Source organism: Erythrolamprus reginae, chromosome 1 (assembly GCF_031021105.1).
Source record: "Erythrolamprus reginae isolate rEryReg1 chromosome 1, rEryReg1.hap1, whole genome shotgun sequence".
Lineage (NCBI taxonomy): Eukaryota > Metazoa > Chordata > Lepidosauria > Squamata > Dipsadidae > Erythrolamprus > Erythrolamprus reginae.
The window spans coordinates 1,984,129-2,003,617 of record NC_091950.1 but is presented as its reverse complement, the minus strand read 5'-3'; the positions used below and the strand labels follow the sequence as shown (position 1 = coordinate 2,003,617).

Genomic DNA, 19,489 nt, shown 5'->3' with positions numbered 1-19,489 from the left:
TGGCATTTCAACCACAATGTTGTTATCTTCTTGTTCCAACTTCCTCCATCCAATATGCTCCATAAATTTAGCACTTGCACTACTATCTACATTCTTAGTACCTTGCTCCCATAATCCAAATCCACCATGATTTGCCTCAACCAATGAAATACAATTACGTTGTTCTATGCTGTCCCTTTTATTTATTTATTTATTTATTTATTTATTATTATTATTTGTATTTGTATGCCGCCCCTCTCCGAAAACTCGGGGCGGCTCACAACAAGTGAAAAGACAATCCAATATATAATCCAATTAATTAAAAATTTAAGAAAAACCCCTATACTAACATACACACACACACACACACAAGCATACCATATATAAATTCAACGTGCCCAGGGGAAGATGTTTAGTTTCCCCATGCCTTACTTGCATGGGAATAACTAACAATACCAAATCTCAACTAGCAAATGCTCTGTCTTACACATTGGGAAAAAGAAGGAGAAACATAGAAACATAGAAGACTGACGGCAGAAAAAGTCCTCATGGTCCAGTTAATCTGTCCTTATACTATTTCCTGTATTTTATCTTAGGATGGACTTATGTTTATCCCAGGCATGTTTAAATTCAGTTACTGTGGATTTACCAACCACATCTGCTGGAAGTTTGTTCCAAGGATCTACTACTCTTTCAGTAAAATAACATTTTCTCATGTTGCTTTTGATCTTTCCTCCAACTCACTTCAGATTGTGTCCCCTTGTTCTTGTGTTCACTTTCCTATTAAAAACATTTCCCTCCTGGACCTTATTTAACCCTTTAACATAGAAACATAGAAACATAGAAGTCTGACGGCAGAAAAAGACCTCATGGCCCATCGAGTCTGCCCTTATACTATTTTCTGTATTTTATCTTAGGATGGATATATGTTTATCCCAGGCATGTTTAAATTCAGTTATTTAAATTCATATTTAAATGTTTCTGCTTCCAAGATGGTGATCCATGCAGCTGCTTAATTACATCGCTAGGCAGTGAAAGTTAAAAAAAGTTAAAATAACTCAAGTATAGATATAGCAAAATCAGCAAAAACAGCAAAACAGATTCAACTTAACAATAAGGAGCAAAGAGACACAACAAGCAGCTCAAAGCAGCAAACGGAGGTGAGGGAGGGAGGGAGAGGAAACAGAGAGCACCTTACCAGAGGGAGAGAGAAAAGAAAAACCACGCTGTCGTTTACTAAAGTGTGAGAGAGGCGAAACCAAAAAATACCTAACAGAGGGAGTACATTACCAGAGAGAGAGAGAGAAAGGCAACCTATGTAACTCTGCCATTACCCAGCTGAGGCAACCCGATTAGTTCTGCTGCTCCCCAGTTGATTTAAATTACAGCCTCCCAGCTGATCTCTATACTGTTTTAACTGCAATTGCAACTAAAGTGCCTCCCGCCTGCCGAAGCAGCACCAAGCAAGACAAGCAAGGCACAACCGATCCCCCACAGCCCTGCAATTTAAATTGTGGGAAAGGTGAACCTCCAAGAGCCCTATTCCCTAGCCAGCCCTACACAACTGACTCCAATAAGCCCAACAAAGTTACCTTGGAGCTTGCAAAGAAATGCAGAAGAGTTTTCAGTGAAGAGCCATCAGCCTCCTGCAGCTCATTTCAACAGCCTTAGGAGCCAACTGACTCTGCAAATGCCTGAGCCTTCCGAACGCTGATTTAGGATTAGGTGCCTCCATTACCTCGTGTTCCATCAATTTAACAAAGACCAAGAGACTTCCTGTGGTCTCAGAAGTGAAAGCTTCTATCAATTTGAAAAGTCACCTAATCTGGCAGCAACGCTGCAGCTCCCCCTATCATTTGGGATGGATTCTAGCAATCATATTTTCAGATATATCTATACCCTGCTACCAGCCAAGCTATCAACTAAGGCTTGAGCCATCTGAAGCTTGTAAGCCAGGGCCAGGGCTTTGTTCCCGACGCACAGCTGATGCAGGAGGTTCCCCTAAGCCCCTGACATCAGTGGAAGTAACCCAAGCCTTCGCTCCGCAGCCTCCTCAAACCCCCAGCAGCAATCCCGATGCCCAGCTGACAGCAGAGCCTTCCACAGGCATACAGCTGACATAGGAACGTCAGTGGAAGTAGCCCAAACCTGCTCCATGACCCGGCTTTGTATCCGCAGCCTCCTTTAACCCCCAACAACAATCCCGACATCCAGCTGACATCGGTGCTTCACACTAGCATACAGCTGACAGTGGGAACATCAGCGGAAGAAGCCTTAATCACCTAGCTGACGTGGGAGGTTCCCCAAGGTTCCCCAGAACCCCCAGACGTCAGTGTACGAAGAAGCCTCAGCCCGGCTAGAACGTAAATCGCCCAGCACCCAGCTGACCGGTGTGACTCCCCTGGAAGCCAATTTGAGCTCCCTTTTAGCCCAGATTTTGCACCCAGCACACTGCCAACGTAGAAAGCAGAAGATGCCTGGAACTCAACCTAAGGGCCATAATAATAATAATAATCACCCCTGGCTTCCCTGACACCTAAGGAAGTCACCTGGAGCCCAACTAAGACTGTCAGCTTATCCACTTCCCCCTGACTTCTAGCCCTGTGCCTAGCTGTCGCAGGAACTTCCCCTGTGCCCGCACGACAACACAAGACACCCAGAACCCACAAACAGACCTCCAAACCTCACCCCCACAACCATGCCATCCAAGAAGAAACCCCAAGCAAACCAAGTAAATATTTCTGAAAACAATTGCATCATATGCAACATCAATATAAATTCACATGAAGGAATCACAAAGTGCCATTCCTGCGAAAAATCGGCTCACCATACCTGCCTCAAGATCAATAAACAAGTCACCACCTTTCTACATGACAATCCATCATTCTCCTATTCCTGCCCATCATGCACCCCCAAACCAGACTCCTCTGACAATTTGTCCGATATAAATTTATCTGCAGTCTCAAAATCCCAAAAATTATACACCGAAAGTATGGAACCACGGATCGCCTCCATAGAAAAAAGCATCCAAGACCTGATAAACGCTAAAACACCAATTCAAGTACCCTGCTCCACCCCACCACCGCCACCTTACACCCAACCTAGACCACCAAAACCTCTTCCTCCAAACCCTACCTCCGACATCTCCACCCTGGTGAATGATGCCATGGAAAGGGCACAAAAACGCCAAAATGCCATCCTTTTTGGCCTAGAGGAAAACGGGGAAACTGACCTAACAAATATACGTAATATTATCCGCAATCATCATCCTCAAACAATCACACCTGATGACATCTTAGAGGTTTCTAGAAACGGCCCCATTCTGAAGTACAGCGACGGATCAATGGCTCCCCGTTTGTGCAGAATAGTCTGCACAAACGAAACAACCAAACAACAGTTCATCAGGACCATGAACTCCATCGCCAGAAACAACACCACATACAACAAACTCAGATCCAGACCAGACTTAACACTACTTCAACACATCCGCTCCCGGGAACTACGCGCTGAACTTAGGAGACGTCGTGAACTCGGTGAAACTAACCTTTACATAGACTACCGCTCGGATTGCATCAGAACCAAAACCCACAACCCTCCCTTCATCTCCAAACCCTCTGCCCCTCCTCAACCGTCTCACACTTCTCCACCCACCATTCCTCATCAACAACCAGACCTCCTCAGCACCTCCAGCAATGAATAGGAAAATGCGCCCCTTACTACCTCGCCTCAATCCAATTTCAACTCAACCCAACCCAATCTCTTTCCTGAACACAAATACAATCTCAAATGCAAACTAATCAATGCAAGAAGTTTAATCAACAAGTTATCTGAATTCCTCCTTCTACTCGACACCAACTTATTTGACATAATCTTTGTTTGCGAAACATGGCTGAATAGTTCCTATCCCGACACCATCATCACTTAAAATAACTACCTGGTCTTCCAGTCCGACCGCGAATCCCACAGAGGAGGTGGTGTAGCCATATTCTATAAAAGCTCACTCAATCTAAAAAACATTCAAGTTGCACACGATTTACTCCTTCCTGAAACCTTAATCTGCGATATTTCCCTCAACACTACTCTCCGCTTTTTACTGTGCTACAGAGCTCCAAACTACGACACTACCCATGCAACAAAATTAACCTCCCTACTAACGTGGGCAACCTCCTGCCCCCATCCCTTTATCTTCCTATGTGACCTCAACCTACCACACATCAACTGGACACTAAATGAATGCTCCACCGAACCTATACATACCGCCATTTATAATGCCGTCAGCAGCCTGGGACTGGAACAATTAGTATCAAACAATACCAGACTCAACAACTGTCTCGATCTCATATTCTGTAATAGCAAAAGTGCTATTTACAGACTGCATATCAGAGAACCCTTTTCCAACAGCGACCATAGTATGATCAACTTCAACATAGAACATAGAAACATAGAAGTCTGACGGCAGAAAAAGACCTCCTGGTCCATCTAGTCTGCCCTTATACTATTTTCTGTATTTTATCTTAGGATGGATATATGTTTATCCCAGGCATGTTTAAATTCAGTTACTGTGGATTTATCTACCACGTCTGCTGGAAGTTTGTTCCAAGGATCTACTACTCTTTCAGTAAAATAATATTTACAGACCCCTCCAGGAATATCAACCCTATTGCACACTTTAGAGTCATCGGCAAATAGGCAAACTTTCCCTACCAAACCTTCCCCTATGTCACTCACAAACATATTAAAAAGAATAGGACCCAAAACAGACCCTTGTGGCACACCGCTTGTAACCTGACTCTGCTCAGAATACTCGCCATTAACAATAACTCTCTGATGTCTATGCTTCAGCCAGCTGCAAATCCATTGAACTATCCAGGGATTAAGTCCAATCTTCACTAATTTATCTATCAGCTCTTTATGTGGAACCATATCAAAGGCTTTGCTGAAGTCCAGGTAGGCAATATCCACGGCACCACCTTCATCCAACACCTTTGTGACATAGTCAAAGAAACCAATGAGATTAGTCTGACATGATTTGCCTTCAGTAAAGCCATGCTGATTTGGGTCCAATAAGTTATTGTTTTTTAGGTGCTGATTTATCCTCTTTTTGAGTAGAGTCTCCATCATTTTAACTACAATTGATGTCAAGCTAACTGGCCTGTAGTTACCAGCTTCTTCTCTACTGCCCTTCTTGTGAATAGGCACAACACTGGCCATTCTCCAATCCTCAGGAACTTCTCCTGTTAACAAGGATTGGTTAAACAAATCAGTCAGGGGGGTAGTAATGACAGATCTGAGTTCTTTAAGAACTCTGGGGTGGATGCCATCTGGACCCATTGCCTTATTTATCTTTAATCGTTCAAGTTCTTCTAAGACATCGGCTTCTAAGATCACTGGAGCTGAATCCGTACAGCTGGAAGCAATGCTATATCCCTCTATAGTATTATTTTGTACGGTGTCTTTTGAGAAAACTGAACAGTAATAGCTATTGAAATGGTCAGCGATCTCCTTATTCCCATTAATGCATGTATTATTCCCGGTACTAAGCTTCGTGATGCCGCAGTTTTTCTTCTTCTTATCACTAATATATCTGAAGAAGGTTTTATCCCCCTTCTTTACAGATTTGGCAATTTCTTCCTCTTTTGAGGCTTTAGCAGCATATATTATCTGTTTCGCCTCCTTCTGTCTCATTTTATACACCTCCCTATCAGCTATACTTCCAGACTCTTTATACCTCCTATAGGCAGCCTTTTTTTCGTTGACTATAGCCCTTACATCATTGCTAAACCATAGCGGTTTCTTCTTCCTTTTACCTTTAGTTATTTGTCTTACATATAGTCCAGTGGCTTTTAAGATGGCCTTTTTTAATACAGTCCACTGGGTGCTCGCTCCTGCCATTTTATCCCTCCCCTTTAATTCATTTTCTAAATATTCCCCCATTGCATTAAAATTTATTTTTCTGAAATCCAATACTTTGGTTGCATTATAGGATTGCTCACAATTAGTTTTTACATCAAACCACAAACATAGATGGTCACTGCATCCTAAATTTTCTCCCACTTTGACATCTGAAACCCAATTCCCATTCGTAAAAACTAAATCTAGAATATTCTCCCCTCTAGTTGGTGTCTTAACCAGCTGTGCCAGAGCTGCTCCTGTAAAGGCCTCTAGTATATTCTTACTTTTACTCAACCTAAACCTACACCATCATATCACTCAACTGAACAACGCACTACCTAAGTACAATTTCAGGAAAGCCAACTACGAACTCATAGACGCCAATCTCTCACTCATTAATTGGCAATCCTTGTTCTCTAACTGCAGCACCATTGACGACCTCTACAATGCGTTCTTATAACAAATTAATAGACTTATAGATCTACATGTACCACTCACCTCTCCCAGAAGAAAACGAAAAAATAACGTACCTGTCTCGATCAAGAAACTACAAACCAAAAAAAGATCCCTCTGGCGTAAAACAAAAAAGGCCCAGTAACCAACTTTAAAAGCCGCTACAGAAGCATATGCCAACAAATAAAAGCAGAATGTCTCAACTATCACAGTAAACAAGAGGAAAACCTCCTACACACCAAATCAAACCGTGCCTTCTACAACTTCATCAACAACAAACTCAACGACTCCAGACCTATTCCACCTCTCATAGGACCCAATAACAAAGAATACCTTGATGACCCATCCAAAGCTAACCTCTTCAACTCCTTTTTTGGCTCTGTTTTTGTTAACAGTAACGGCTCATCCCCCTTCTTCGCAACTCGCACTCCAAACTCATTAAAAAACCTAACTCAAACCATCTTCACTATAGACTACGTTGAAAAAGCAATCCGTGTTCTCAAACCTTCCCTATCTGTCGGTCCAGATGGTCTTTGTGCATACTTCCTAAGAAAACTTTCTTCTGCCATAGCTGAACCCCTAAGCATTATCTTCCAAAAATCCTTCAGGACCAGCACCCTTCCCAAACTGTGGTCAAAAGCAGTAGTCATCCCCATTTTCAAAAAAAGGAGACCCATCACTAGTTGACAACTACAGACCAATATCACTACGCTGCGTCCCTTGTAAAATCATGGAATCAATTATAAACCGATCAATCACTCGACACTTAGAATCTAATAACCTACTCTCAAAAAAACAATTTGGACTCTGTAACAAACTATCCTGCAACCTTCAACTACTTCACTGCAAAAATATCTGGACCACCCACCTTGATCAAGGAAAATCCATCAATGCAATTTATATCGACTTCTGCAAAGTCTTCGACTCAGTGGTTCACGACAAACTTCTCCTAAAACTCAAATCCTATGGCATCTCAGGACTCCTACACAACTGGATTACTGCATTCCTGTCAAACAGGCAACAAGTCGTCAAAATTGGAAGCGCCATTTCCACCCCCGTCCCTGTCAAAACTGGCGTTCCCCAAGGCAGCGTAGTAGGTCCTACCCTTTTCATCCTATACATCAATGACCTCTGCGATAATATCACAAGCAACTGTGTGCTTTTTGCTGACGACGTGAAACTTTTCAACACCACTGACAACACACTCACTTTCCAAAAGACCTTGACTTTGTTTCAGATTGGTCTAACACCTGGCAACTTCAAATATCAACCAACAAATGCTCTACCCTCCACATCGGCAAAAAGAATCCAAACCTCATATATGAACTGAATAAACAAACCCTCACAGCCAACCCACATTCAATAAAAGACCTTGGAATACTAATATCAAATGACCTAAGTGCTAAAGCCCACTGCAACTATATCGCCAAAAAGGCTTCCAGAGTTGTTAACCTGATCCTACGTAGCTTCTGCTCTGGCAATCTCACACTACTGACTAGAGCTTACAAAACATATGCCAGACCCATCCTCGAATACAGCTCATCTGTCTGGAACCCACACCACATTTCAGACATCAACACTATCGAAACGTCCAAAGATATTTCACCAGAAGAGCCCTTCACTCCTCCACTCAAAACAGAATACCTTACGAAAACATACTAACTATCCTAGGTCTTGAAAGCTTAGAATTGTGGTGCCTAAAACACGATTTAAGTATTGCCCACAAGATCATATGCTGCAATGTCGTTCCAGTAAATGACTACTTCACCTTCAACCACAACAACACAAGAGCATGCAACAGATTCAAACTTAATATTAACTGCTCCAAACTTGACTGTAAAAAATATGACTTTAACAATTGAGTCGACGATGCGTGGAACTCATTGCCAGACTCTATAGTGTCTACTCCCAACCCTCAACATTTCTCCCTTAGACTCTCCATGATTGACCTCTTCAGGTTCCTAAGAGGCCAGTAAGGGACGTACATAAGTGCACTGATGTGCCTAATGTCCCCTGTCCAATTACATTTCCTTTTCTCATATATCCTATATGTTCTCTCCCTCTCATCCACTCCTTTTTACTTACTATCCCTATATATACTACTTAATGTCTATTTCATTCCATATGTTTGTATATTGGACCAAAAAATAAATTAAAATAAAATGCCCCCCCCCCTTCCTTCTGTCCTCCAGACTCTACAGATTGAGTTCATGAAGTCTTTCCTGATACGTTTTATGCTTAAGACCTTCCACCATTCTTGTAGCCCGTCTTTGGACCCGTTCAATTTTGTCAATATCTTTTTGTAGATGAGGTCTCCAGAACTGAACACAGTATTCCAAATGGGATCTCACCAGTGCTCTCAATCTCCCTCTTCCTGCTTGTTATACTTCTAGCTATGCAGCCAAGCATCCTACTTGCTTTCCCTACCACCTGACTACACTGTTCACCCATTTGGAGACTGTCAGAAATCACTACCCCTAAATCCTTCTCTTCTGAAGTTTTTGCTAACAGAACTGCCAATACAATACTCAGATTGAGGATTCCTTTTCCCCAAGTCCATTATTTTACATTTGGAGACATTAATTTAGCAGCTGTGAGCTGCTGCTTCCCTCCAAGTCCCATCTGAAAGAGCTGCAGTTGAGAGAAAGAGCATTGAACATGGCTGCTACTTCTCTGTGCCACAGCAATTCCAGATGGGACTTAGAGGAAAGCCATGGCTCACAGCTGCTCAATTGCACAAGACCCTCTCCCAGCAGTGTAGAGAGAAGCAGCCGCTGCCCCGGAGAGCAGATATGGAGGGGAGCAAACTCTGAAAGGCTGCTCGGTCAAGCCTCACTGTGTGGCGGAAGCTGTGTAAGCATGGAAGGCATATGCACATGCGCGCATGATTACATTTTTGGCGAACCATTTGCTACTTTAGTTGAATCACACCACTGCTTCAGTTCCTTTAAAAATACAACATATGGTTGTTTTTCCTAAGAGAATGTTAATATTGCGATTTCTGTCTCCAGGATTTCTAGAGAGATCCTGAATGAATCCGACAGCAGGCATCTTGCAGAAGTATTCATGGAAAACCAGAGCCTGAGACAGTTAGAACTGATCATCAAGTATCCAGATGAGAAAACCGTGGGACCTTTGTACGAAGGGCTCAAGCATCCAAAATGTAAAATAGAGACAGCACAGTAAGTGGCCATTTGTTTCCATTTTCATGTGCCAACCATCTTTTCCATGTTGATCTTCTGGAAATATATCCAGGATGAGGCCATTCTATTTGCAGTACATGACTTTCTCTTCCTTCAACCGTACAGGTCCTGTTTCTTTTCAAAGATCCAAATACTAAAACTCTTATGAAACAGTTCCTTATGCAACAATATATATATATATATATTAGTAACGTATCTCAAATTGACAACTAACAATTTTCCCCAAAAACTGAGATTCCTTATTCCTAAAGAAATAAAATTTGTTGAAGTTGTTCTTGTTTCATTACTACTGACCTCTGCTCTGTCACTACTGTGGTCACATAATCATCATTTTGAATATTCCCTGATAGTTTCCCAGCCCTGTAAACCCTTTCTCCGTCCTTTCCCCTAACAGCAAGGAATTGATTCATTGTGTGGCCTTTTAAGAAGCAATACTTTTAAGATCCACGAAGAAAGGCCTCGCTATTCTTATGTTTGGTGTTCCTTTTCTCTGGCACACAAACTATATCTCATTTTTGTTTAGAAAGTCAGGGAACAGGGATACTACATCCTTTTATAGTTCTTCTCATTCACATGTGAGGCAGGTTGGGCTGACAGTCACCAAGTGAGGGGCTGGGTTGCAGATAACTTAGGAATCGGATCTCTCTGGTATCAGTTAAATATGCAGTGGTACCTCGTGATACGAACCCCTTGCCATACGAACAATCCAAGATAAAAACCTGGGGTTCATTTTACATGGGAAACAATGTTTCATCTTATGAACTTTTCACCTTACGAACCTCCCCTGGGAACCAATTAGGTTCACAAGACGAGGTATTACTGTATTAGGAAATATAATATAATACCTCAGTCTCTGCCCATCCTGTTTCATTTTTCAACTGCTCCCTACTCTAAACTAAATATAGGCTAGCACATCCTCAGCCATCAGAGAGTAGACAAACCTGTCTTCCCCAGCTCTCCAGATGTCATGTGATCCTATTTCTCTTCCCTGTAAGGTATAATTCAATAAAGTATTCTTTATACTTTACTAAAATATACTCCTATACTTCAATAAAGAAGCCAGCAGGGATACTAAACTTTTGTTTGGATGAGAACAACAATGTAAAACATAGTGCTAGAGTTAAATTTTTTAGAATAAGGGTTTTTTAGATGTTTTATTAAATTGGATTGTTACATGTTGTTTTACCATTGTTGTTAGTCGCCCCGAGTCTGCGGAGATGGGCGGCATACAAATCCAATAAATAAATAAACAAACAAACAAACAAACAAACAAACAAACAAACAAACAAACAAATTCAATTAAAATATCATCAGCATAATTATGCCACCTGGAAAAAGAGAGGGACATCACAGTCACGGCATGGCCCCAAATGTTGGGAGATGGAAGGAGGAGTGAAAAGGATTTTTCTCTACCCACCTGTTCTATCCCATGCATGATTGTATACCCTTTGATCAAGTCACCCTTTAAACGCTGTCCCCTCCTAAAGGGATAGTTGATTAAGAGATAGGAAATCCTTCCAAAGACATCCACTTTTCTGAATTAAATAAAATGTAGAAAGAATGAAACCAAATAAAATCTGGAATTTTGTTGAGTTGTAGATCAGACTATATTTGCAGTCTGTCCTGAGAGATGCCAGGTGGGTCCCTTCACAGCCCTGTTAGAGATATGACTGAGAACTTACATTTTGTTGACAGGTTAAAGTAAGATTTGGTTTTTCGTTATAGGTTGAATGGACAACATATTATACAGAATGGAAAGTGGATGGACATGGAGCTCACAGCTTAAGCCTCCAGTGCAAATGATGTTTCTTCATGCTTCATGCAGCCGCTCTGCATTATTCTTCATATCTTCACTGCATGGACTGTCATTAAGAAATGGGGGACAGGGGGAGGTATTCGGGATTTGGGGGGGGAAGCACGCTGGAGGAGCCCATGGGAGTTTTGATTTTGTATATGAGAAAAGGAAAAGGGGGAGGGAGCTGCAGCCTGGCCCAGATGTGCAGAGCAGAGCTGCTTCTCACCAACTCAAGGTCAATGGCTGTGCATTCCGGAAGTGTGACATGCCAGCGAAGATGCCCCCACCTGATGCTCATGGACACTTTGGATTGGATGGACTGCCAAAGGGTGTGTGTTGGGGTTACTGTCAACCTGCGCTGCCTGCTGCTGCATTCTTTGCTTGGTTGCCATAGAGACGGGGAGGGGTAGATAATAAAGGGGAGTTGGGAAGTGTGCAGGAGGAGAAAAGTTTTCTTAAGTTTCGATTTCCCAGGCGTTGGCGAGACCGTTAGACTGGCAAATTCCTGAGATGCCCGGGAGGAGCATCTTGGACCCCCTGATGCGTCTGGACAATGGAGATTGGGCGGATGCCCAACAGGGGGGTGGGAAAAGGGGTTTTTAGTATTTGGGTTATGGGCCATTTTCTTCAGATTTTGCTTTCCTTCTGATGCTTCAAGTTCTGATTTTGATAAATTCACTTTTAACCTCAAATGAAAAGACTCTGAGTTTTATTTGTCTGAATTCTGACTGGCAGCACCTGACAGTTACTTTGTAATAGGCATTTGTAAAAGACTTGGCTTTTCTTTCGTTGCATTCACTTCTGATTTAGTAAAAGTGACCTTTGGAATTCAAAATGGACTCTGAGTTTGACTTTCCTAAATTCCGAGCAAAGCAGATCTGACAGTTTATTTATTTATTTTTTAGATTTGGATGCCACCCCTTTCCTTGTTTGATCTAGTTTTATTTCTTTTTTTCCTCCTATGGCAGTGATGGCAAAGCTTTTTTTCCCTTGGGTGCCAAAAGAGTGTGCGGGCATGCTATCGCGCATCCGTGAGTGCCCGCACCCATAATTCCTGGGAACCCATAATTCCCCCATCCCTCGAGGCCTTTGGAGGTCAGAAATGGCCTGTCTTCCAACTTCTGGTGGGCCCAGTACACTCGTATTTTGCCCTCCCCAGGCTCCAAAGGCTTCGCTGGAGCCAGAGGAGGTTAAAATGGCCTCCCCCATCCTCCTGGAGGCTCTCTGGAAGCCAAAAGCACCCTCCTGGGGCCTCTTTATGAGCCTAAAATCAGATCGCCGGCACACACATGCCAGTTGGAGCTGAGCTAGGACAACGGCTCATGTGAAAGCAGATATGGCTCTGCATGCCACCTGTAGCACCCGTGCCCCAAGTTCACCATCGCTGCCCTACAGTAATAATTTATTTAAGCACTTCCAACATTATTGTGGAAGGAATCAAAATAACTACACATTTTTAATAGCCTGCTTCTCGAAGGAACCAATGGGAATACAGCATGAAAATCTTCAAAAGAAACTAAGTAAACACACCAACAAAGAGGAACAGAATACAAAGAAGCAACTGGACCCTAAATAAAATTCTGGAGAGGCAATTCCCATCTTCATAACATGTTAAACTCGCTTTTTCTTCCTCTGCCGGGCTCTTAATGATGAATTTCTCTCTTCTGGTGGAGCTCAGACTGGCAGTGGCTCTTCATGGAGGCTTTGTCCACACAAAGCAGGAGCAGATCTGAGAAAAGTAGTCGGTTTTGGGCACAAGGAAGCCTAAATCTTTCAGCTGTCTTGTAGTCTTTGCTTTCACTGAGGAATCTACTTTGCTCTGCTTACTTTCCTGTTCTTCACATATCGACAAGGCTTTTCAGAGGGCTGCGAAGGAGAAGCCTCACTGCCCTTTCCCAAGACCGTATCAGAGCTCAGCTCATGGTTTAGCACATTTTTGGAGTATAAGATGCACCTTTGTCCTCCCTAAAAGAGGCTTAAAATTTGGGTGCATCTTATACTTTGAATGCAGCTTTTTGGAAGCATTTTTCCTGCCCTAATGAGGTACTATCAATCTTCCCAGCTCCTACCTTGCAGACATTTTCATTGTTACTCTCTCCAAAGAAGGTTTTCCCATCCCTAAGTCATTGCAGAATATTTTTCATTGCTTTACTTGCTCCAAATAAGCTTCTTTTCAGCCCTAACCAGGTGCTAATGATCTTCCCAGCTCTTACCAGCATGCAGGCTTTTTCATTGTTACTCTCTCCAAATAAGGATTTTTTTTCAGCCCTAACCACGGGATAAAATAATGGGCTGAAGTTGACCAGACTAAGGACCCTAGCCAGAAGAATACCTGGTAGGTAGATCCCCCCCACATTTTCCTCCCCAAAAACTAAGGCACATCTTATACTCCAAAAATACGGTATTTTATTTCTATCCAGAATATAGTTAGAAAGTGTTGGAATTTAATACACTTCAAGTGAAAGTCTGAAGAATTTTTTTGAAGACAAGAATTTCAGCCAAGCCAGACTTACAATTGGATAGACTGTAATCAAAATCCTTTTTTACAAAGTTTTTTTATTTCCTCTCCACATCCATACACTGATCAATACATATACCTTAAAAATATCAATAACATATATACTTACATAATTCTGTCTAATCTATTATAATTCAATATCCTATTCTGCACCTATAACAAGTATTTCTGTTTTACCTTTTCATTCCCCTCCCACTCTTTCCATCTCTTTCATCAACTTTCTTACCCTTCTGTCCTCCCTTCCTTCCTCTCTCCAGCCCTTCTCTCTTTTACTACTTCTTCGTTCTCCCTCCAACCTTCCCTTGAATGATTTTGGTTCTAATAACTCATGTTTAAATATGTGTCTTCTTTGGGCATCATTGTCTTGTTCCTTTCATAATATCCATTCAGAATTATTTTTGCAGATTGGTTGGTATATATTGTTATATTGTTTTGTGTGCCCTCAGGAATAACTCCACGGGCCACCTATGGTACGCATGCCATAGGTTCACCATCACAGGTCTAGACCTTTCCCTACACAAAGCCAAGGCGTATGCCTAACATTTTTTTGTGGCTTGGTAGACCCAAGCTAAACAGAGTTCTTGCTACAAATGTTCTTCTAGGAGCTCTGGAACAAGAGTTACAACTCGAGGAATTGCATCAACACCTTAAGTTCTCAAGGGCTGCCAGCTCTAATGGTTTAGCTGGGTTTGGTTTGACTGGATAATTGTTTAGCTGGGTTTGGTTCAATTGGTTTGACTTGGCTAAATACTAATTTAGCCAATATGTGAGAGTTATCGCTTTCCAACACAATCTTTCTTGAAGGGATAGAAGACAAAGCTACATTATTATTTATTTATTTATTTATTTTATTTGTTTGTTTGCTTGTTATTTATTTATTTATTTATTTATTTATTTATTTATTTATTTATTCATTCATTCATTCATTCATTCATTCATTTATTGGATTTGTATGCCACCCCTCTCCATAGACTTGGGGCTATTACTATTATTATTATTATTATTATTATTATTGTTGTTGTTGTTGTTGTTGTTGTTATTTATTAGATTTGTATGCTGCCCCTCTCCGAAGACTCAGAGTATATACATGTAAGTATTCAAAGCCTCTGCTGCTTTGGTAAAACCAATGCCATCCTTATGTTTTCAAGCAGTTTTGTGCAATCCAGAGGTAATGGGAAGGAAGGGGGAAATGGGGGCTTGTTCCCTTCTGGCAAAGAAAATCATCATGTCCCCAAATATCTATGAAAGTCAGAATAGGACAATTTTGCCTTTTTGGGGGGTGGGGGTGGTGAAAGGAAAAGGAAAATCTATTGGTTTTGCACTGTTCTTCTCATTTCCATTCCCCCAGTGGAGAAAGTACATCCCTGAGCAAGAATGCAAAAATACTGAATATTCGGCAAAACATTCATTTGATGCCCCCCACATTAGCATGTAAAGCTGAGTGATTCTTATGATTAGGTGAACACTTGACATGCAGTGCAGTTAGTTTTAAAGATAGGATGAACATCTTGCTTGGTTCTGAATGAAAGGTAGGTTTCAGCAAATTCTGACTGAGAGAAGAATCTATAGAATCTATAGAATCTAGGCATCTAAGGCCTAGATGGATACAAAACACTCTTATTAGAGTACTAAACTTCCGACCTTTTGGACAGCGGTCCTTGCCAGAAAAACAAACAGTACAATAACATGTTTACATCCTGTATCAAGATGAAGAAATCCTATTGTTTATGCCAAGGAACATTCATAAACAGGATAAAGGCTTGATGGATTAATCTAGAGAGTTCCAAGGAACTATGATGAAATTGGATGCAAGACAACCCCATATATGGACAGGAGGAAGGGGGTGTAAATTAGACATGAAACTACTATAAAAGATGGTTCTTGAAGTTAGGTACTTTACCTTTTTGAGTACACCTTTTGAGTGTCTTCAATTGGTCCTGATATGATACAGTATTATCATATTGGTGTCTTTATGTTATGTTTGATATATGTTTTGTGTTGATATATGTTATGTCTAATAAATGTTTCTATGATATATATATCATGTGGTCTTTTAGCTTTTATTCTCATGGTCTGGGGAATTTTTTTAACAATTGGCGCCCAACGTGGGGCCCGAGAACTTTTTTCCTGGATGGAGGACAAGAGAAACCTGGCAGGGTGCCCTTACTGGAGTTTTTTCCAGTGCTGGTTTTCTCTTGCTTCCATGTCCAGGAATTAGCTTCTTTTCGAACTGAGAGGCCAAGAGAATAAGAGATTTCCTGGGGAAACGTTGCAGCTGCCGGCAAAAGCAAGCGTCCTTGGTGAGTAAAGGTGGCCAAGGGGTCTGATCCTGGGTTGGTGATATGTGGTAGCATGATTGAATACATGTGGGCACGCAGAGCATGTGAGAGAACTGTCTCTATATTTGTGCTGGCTTCTTGTGCACGAGAACTAATTTAAACACATGTTGGGTGGTGACACCGTGGAGTAAGAGTTTTAATGGGATCAGAGTGGATATTTACATAGTTGAATATTGGTTTGCTTATGTTTCACTTCAGGGTGAACGTCTATGACATAATGAAACAGGGATTTTATTATGGAACATAAATATGGGTGTTGACTTTAAATTTAGGACATAGCGTATGCTAGGAATGGGTTTCGTCTACTTAAAACTGACAGCAGATGCTGTGGTGGAAGTATGTGTTTTGTTTTGTTTTTCTTCTTTCTTTTTCTTTCCCCCTCTCTGACAAAGGATGACGGCTGCTGGTAAGTTGTATCTTGAAGAGAAGAATGGTACCTTTATGGGGAAATAGCAGCTGTGCTATGTAGTATTTTGTCCTTTTGCTGGTATGATTTAAGAAGTGTAATACATATGGTTATAGTTAGATTGCTGGTAGAGCGAAAAGATTATTGCAAGAGGTGTAGGGAAGTCTAACTGATATTCTTGAATTCTTGAGAAATAGAGCATTTGATAAATGTGATTAATAATCAAAGATAGATGTTTTGGGTGAGCAGATGGTAAGTACTAAGGGGTTTTTTTGTTTGATGAATTGGAGTTGAGGCTGTATGTGTAGGGTTTATAATATTGCTTGTTTAAAACAAGGAATGTGAGAATGTGAGGCTGTCTTGAAGTTAAGTGGGTGGACAGGCTGTGTTTTCTTTTTGAGGAGGTAAGTTTATAATTGTTGAGGGGCTATTGCTGTTCCTGGGATAGTTTGGTGCAGTAGGTTTGAAGGAGAATTAATTTATTACAGCAGGCTTGGTTTATAAGCAGCTGGAGATGAGGGGATTTGTGGATATTTGTTATGTGAGAGAGTAGAGAATTTAAATATTGTATTGGGATAGATGGCATGTGTTTAATACACAGGTGAAAGGTTTGCAGTTCTGTGGCTGAGTTGTTACGTTTATTTGTTATGTATATTAAGAGGTTGAGGATGAGAAAGAGTTATAAAGGATTTTTTTTAATGACTTTAGGTGGCAGTTGGAGGGAATTCCATGTTGGTGAATTCCAAGATTAGTGTATAGATGTGGATATGAAAGAGGTTTTTTTTTTCTATGCATAGTAGAGTGTATGTTTTACATATGATGAACTGGAGTCCAGTATTGAGGACAATAACTGGCTATTTTTGATGTTTTTTGATATAAGTGTTTATCTTGGTTTGAATCAGAGAACTGAGATGGAATGTCAAGCCTACTAAGTTACTAGTAATTACTTATTAAGTTAAAGGAAAAGCTAACACTGTATCTCTAAAACAACCTAGTCAAGATACATAGCAGGAATTGGATTTTCCTTAACAATTGCCTTTTATATCTGTTGGAGGTAATAGTCTCTTATTGTATGCCCATAAGAAAATTGCTAGCTGGGAGATTTTGAAGGATATCTTGAGATTCAAAATGAGGGGAATCATATTTTATTTTATTGTAAAAAGCTTTGATTATGAATTATGAATTGTACACAAATCTGATAAATGAAATAAAGTACTGGTAGGGAGTCTTGTGGTGTTATGAAATGAAAATATTTAATTGTTGCTGTGACAATTGTTGCTGGATTTTACAATGCTCGTAAGGAAGCTAAACATTTTAGGAAAAATTTCACAATTGAGTAGAATTCGATGATAGATACTTGTTTTCTGGATTAAATATGTGGCATCATTGAATACAGCTGAGAAGCTCGTGTAGATTTAGATAAATTGGTTCTGTGACAATAGATTTTTGCACTGTATGGTAATGTATTTCTGGATTTGGCTCTGTTTTAAGGGAAGAGAAAGTTGTTTATGAGTGTATGAATGTTGATTGTGCAACATTCTTTTCCTTTTACACATTATTTTCTCTCTGTGGTTTGTAATCTGAGAGAATGCAGGGAAGTGTGGTTGTTTTGTACAGCATGGTATAAGTAGTGTTTATACATATGTTTGGGATTGTGGTTCTGTGTTTTATATTGTTTATTGATGAAGAAATACTCCTATGTGAAAACTGTTAGAAGATATGATGTGGGATGATACGTATGAGGATGCTGGAATGAAGCCAGCGATTACATAGTGGAGCGGTTTGCCTGTTGTCATTTTTATGAGTTGGTAGAGAGCTGTTTGCTGAAGAAAGGGGGTTGGATTAGATGACCTTTGGGGTCCCTTCCAACTCTGGCTGTTGTAATAGTAGTGTTGGTATTTGGGTTGTTTGTGATAGTAAATGTTGGGTTAGCTACAGAATGTAATAAAAAGTGTGTAGCTACATTAGATAAACCCTTTGTGATTTAGAAGACAGGTAGTTTTGATAGTTTTGGATTGATGATTTCCTGTGGAGAAGGAAGGTGTTAGAGGCTGAAGGCATTTGAATGGATTAGTATAGACTGGTAGGGTGTCTGTTTATAGTATAATTTTGTTAGCTGCTAGTAAGTGAACTGGGAAAGGTTTTGTGAAAGGGGGTTGCTTTACAAATGTAACAAAATTGGATAGAAGAGATTTAACAAGCAGTGGTAGTAAGCAATGTATGTGATAAGTAGGGGTTTTTATATGCTGTCTGAGAAAAATAAAGCTGAATGATCGGTGTGACTGATTATAAGAAATGCCTGTATAAGATGTGGATTATTGAGTAAAGATGAGGTGCTGTAAAAGAGGCAGTAGGGAAGAAGAAGGTCAACTAATTTAACTTAGTGTGAGAAATATGTTGGACATATGCATGAAAGGATGCATAACTGTTTTCCATTCATTGTGAAAGAACGTTTGTTTTTGATTGAGTGTGAATGAGTGTATATACTAAAACATGGGTATTGGAATAACATAAATAATGGAATACAGTGGTTGGGATGAATAACCTGATACTGTTGATAACAAAAGTAAATCTGGTGTACCTGGTGAAGAAGGTACTCCAGGACAAGCTGATATTAGTAGTAGTCAGCCCTGCTGGCTTTAGTGGTGTTGCTGGGTTTTTTTTGTTTTGAATTACTTGGTTTTCCTGTTGACCAGGAACCTCCAGGCAAGCCTGGTGAACCTGGTTAAACAGGGCCTCAAGGTTTTTGTGGTTCAATAGGTTCTTTTTGGAGAATCTGGATCTTGTGATCCAGGGTCTTATGGCAAATATGGTGGTACAAGGTTTAGCTGATGCTATTAGTCCCCACTGGTGAACCTGGTCTGATGGGTCTATGAGGTCTTCCAGGACAATTTGGAAGCCCAG

The 19,489-nt window shown here is 40.8% G+C and overlaps 1 protein-coding gene across 1 annotated transcript in view; it reads left to right on the top strand.

Moving 5' to 3' along the window:
* Window positions 1–12,157, top strand: part of LOC139162802 (NACHT, LRR and PYD domains-containing protein 12-like) — a 111,825-nt gene extending 99,668 nt beyond the window's left edge. Inside the window, 2 exon segments of the mRNA XM_070743605.1 lie at window positions 9,336–9,506; window positions 11,253–12,157. Coding sequence (XP_070599706.1) covers window positions 9,336–9,506; window positions 11,253–11,313 — 232 coding nt within the window. The 3' untranslated portion in view covers window positions 11,314–12,157.
* Window positions 12,158–19,489: the final 7,332 nt, after the last annotated feature.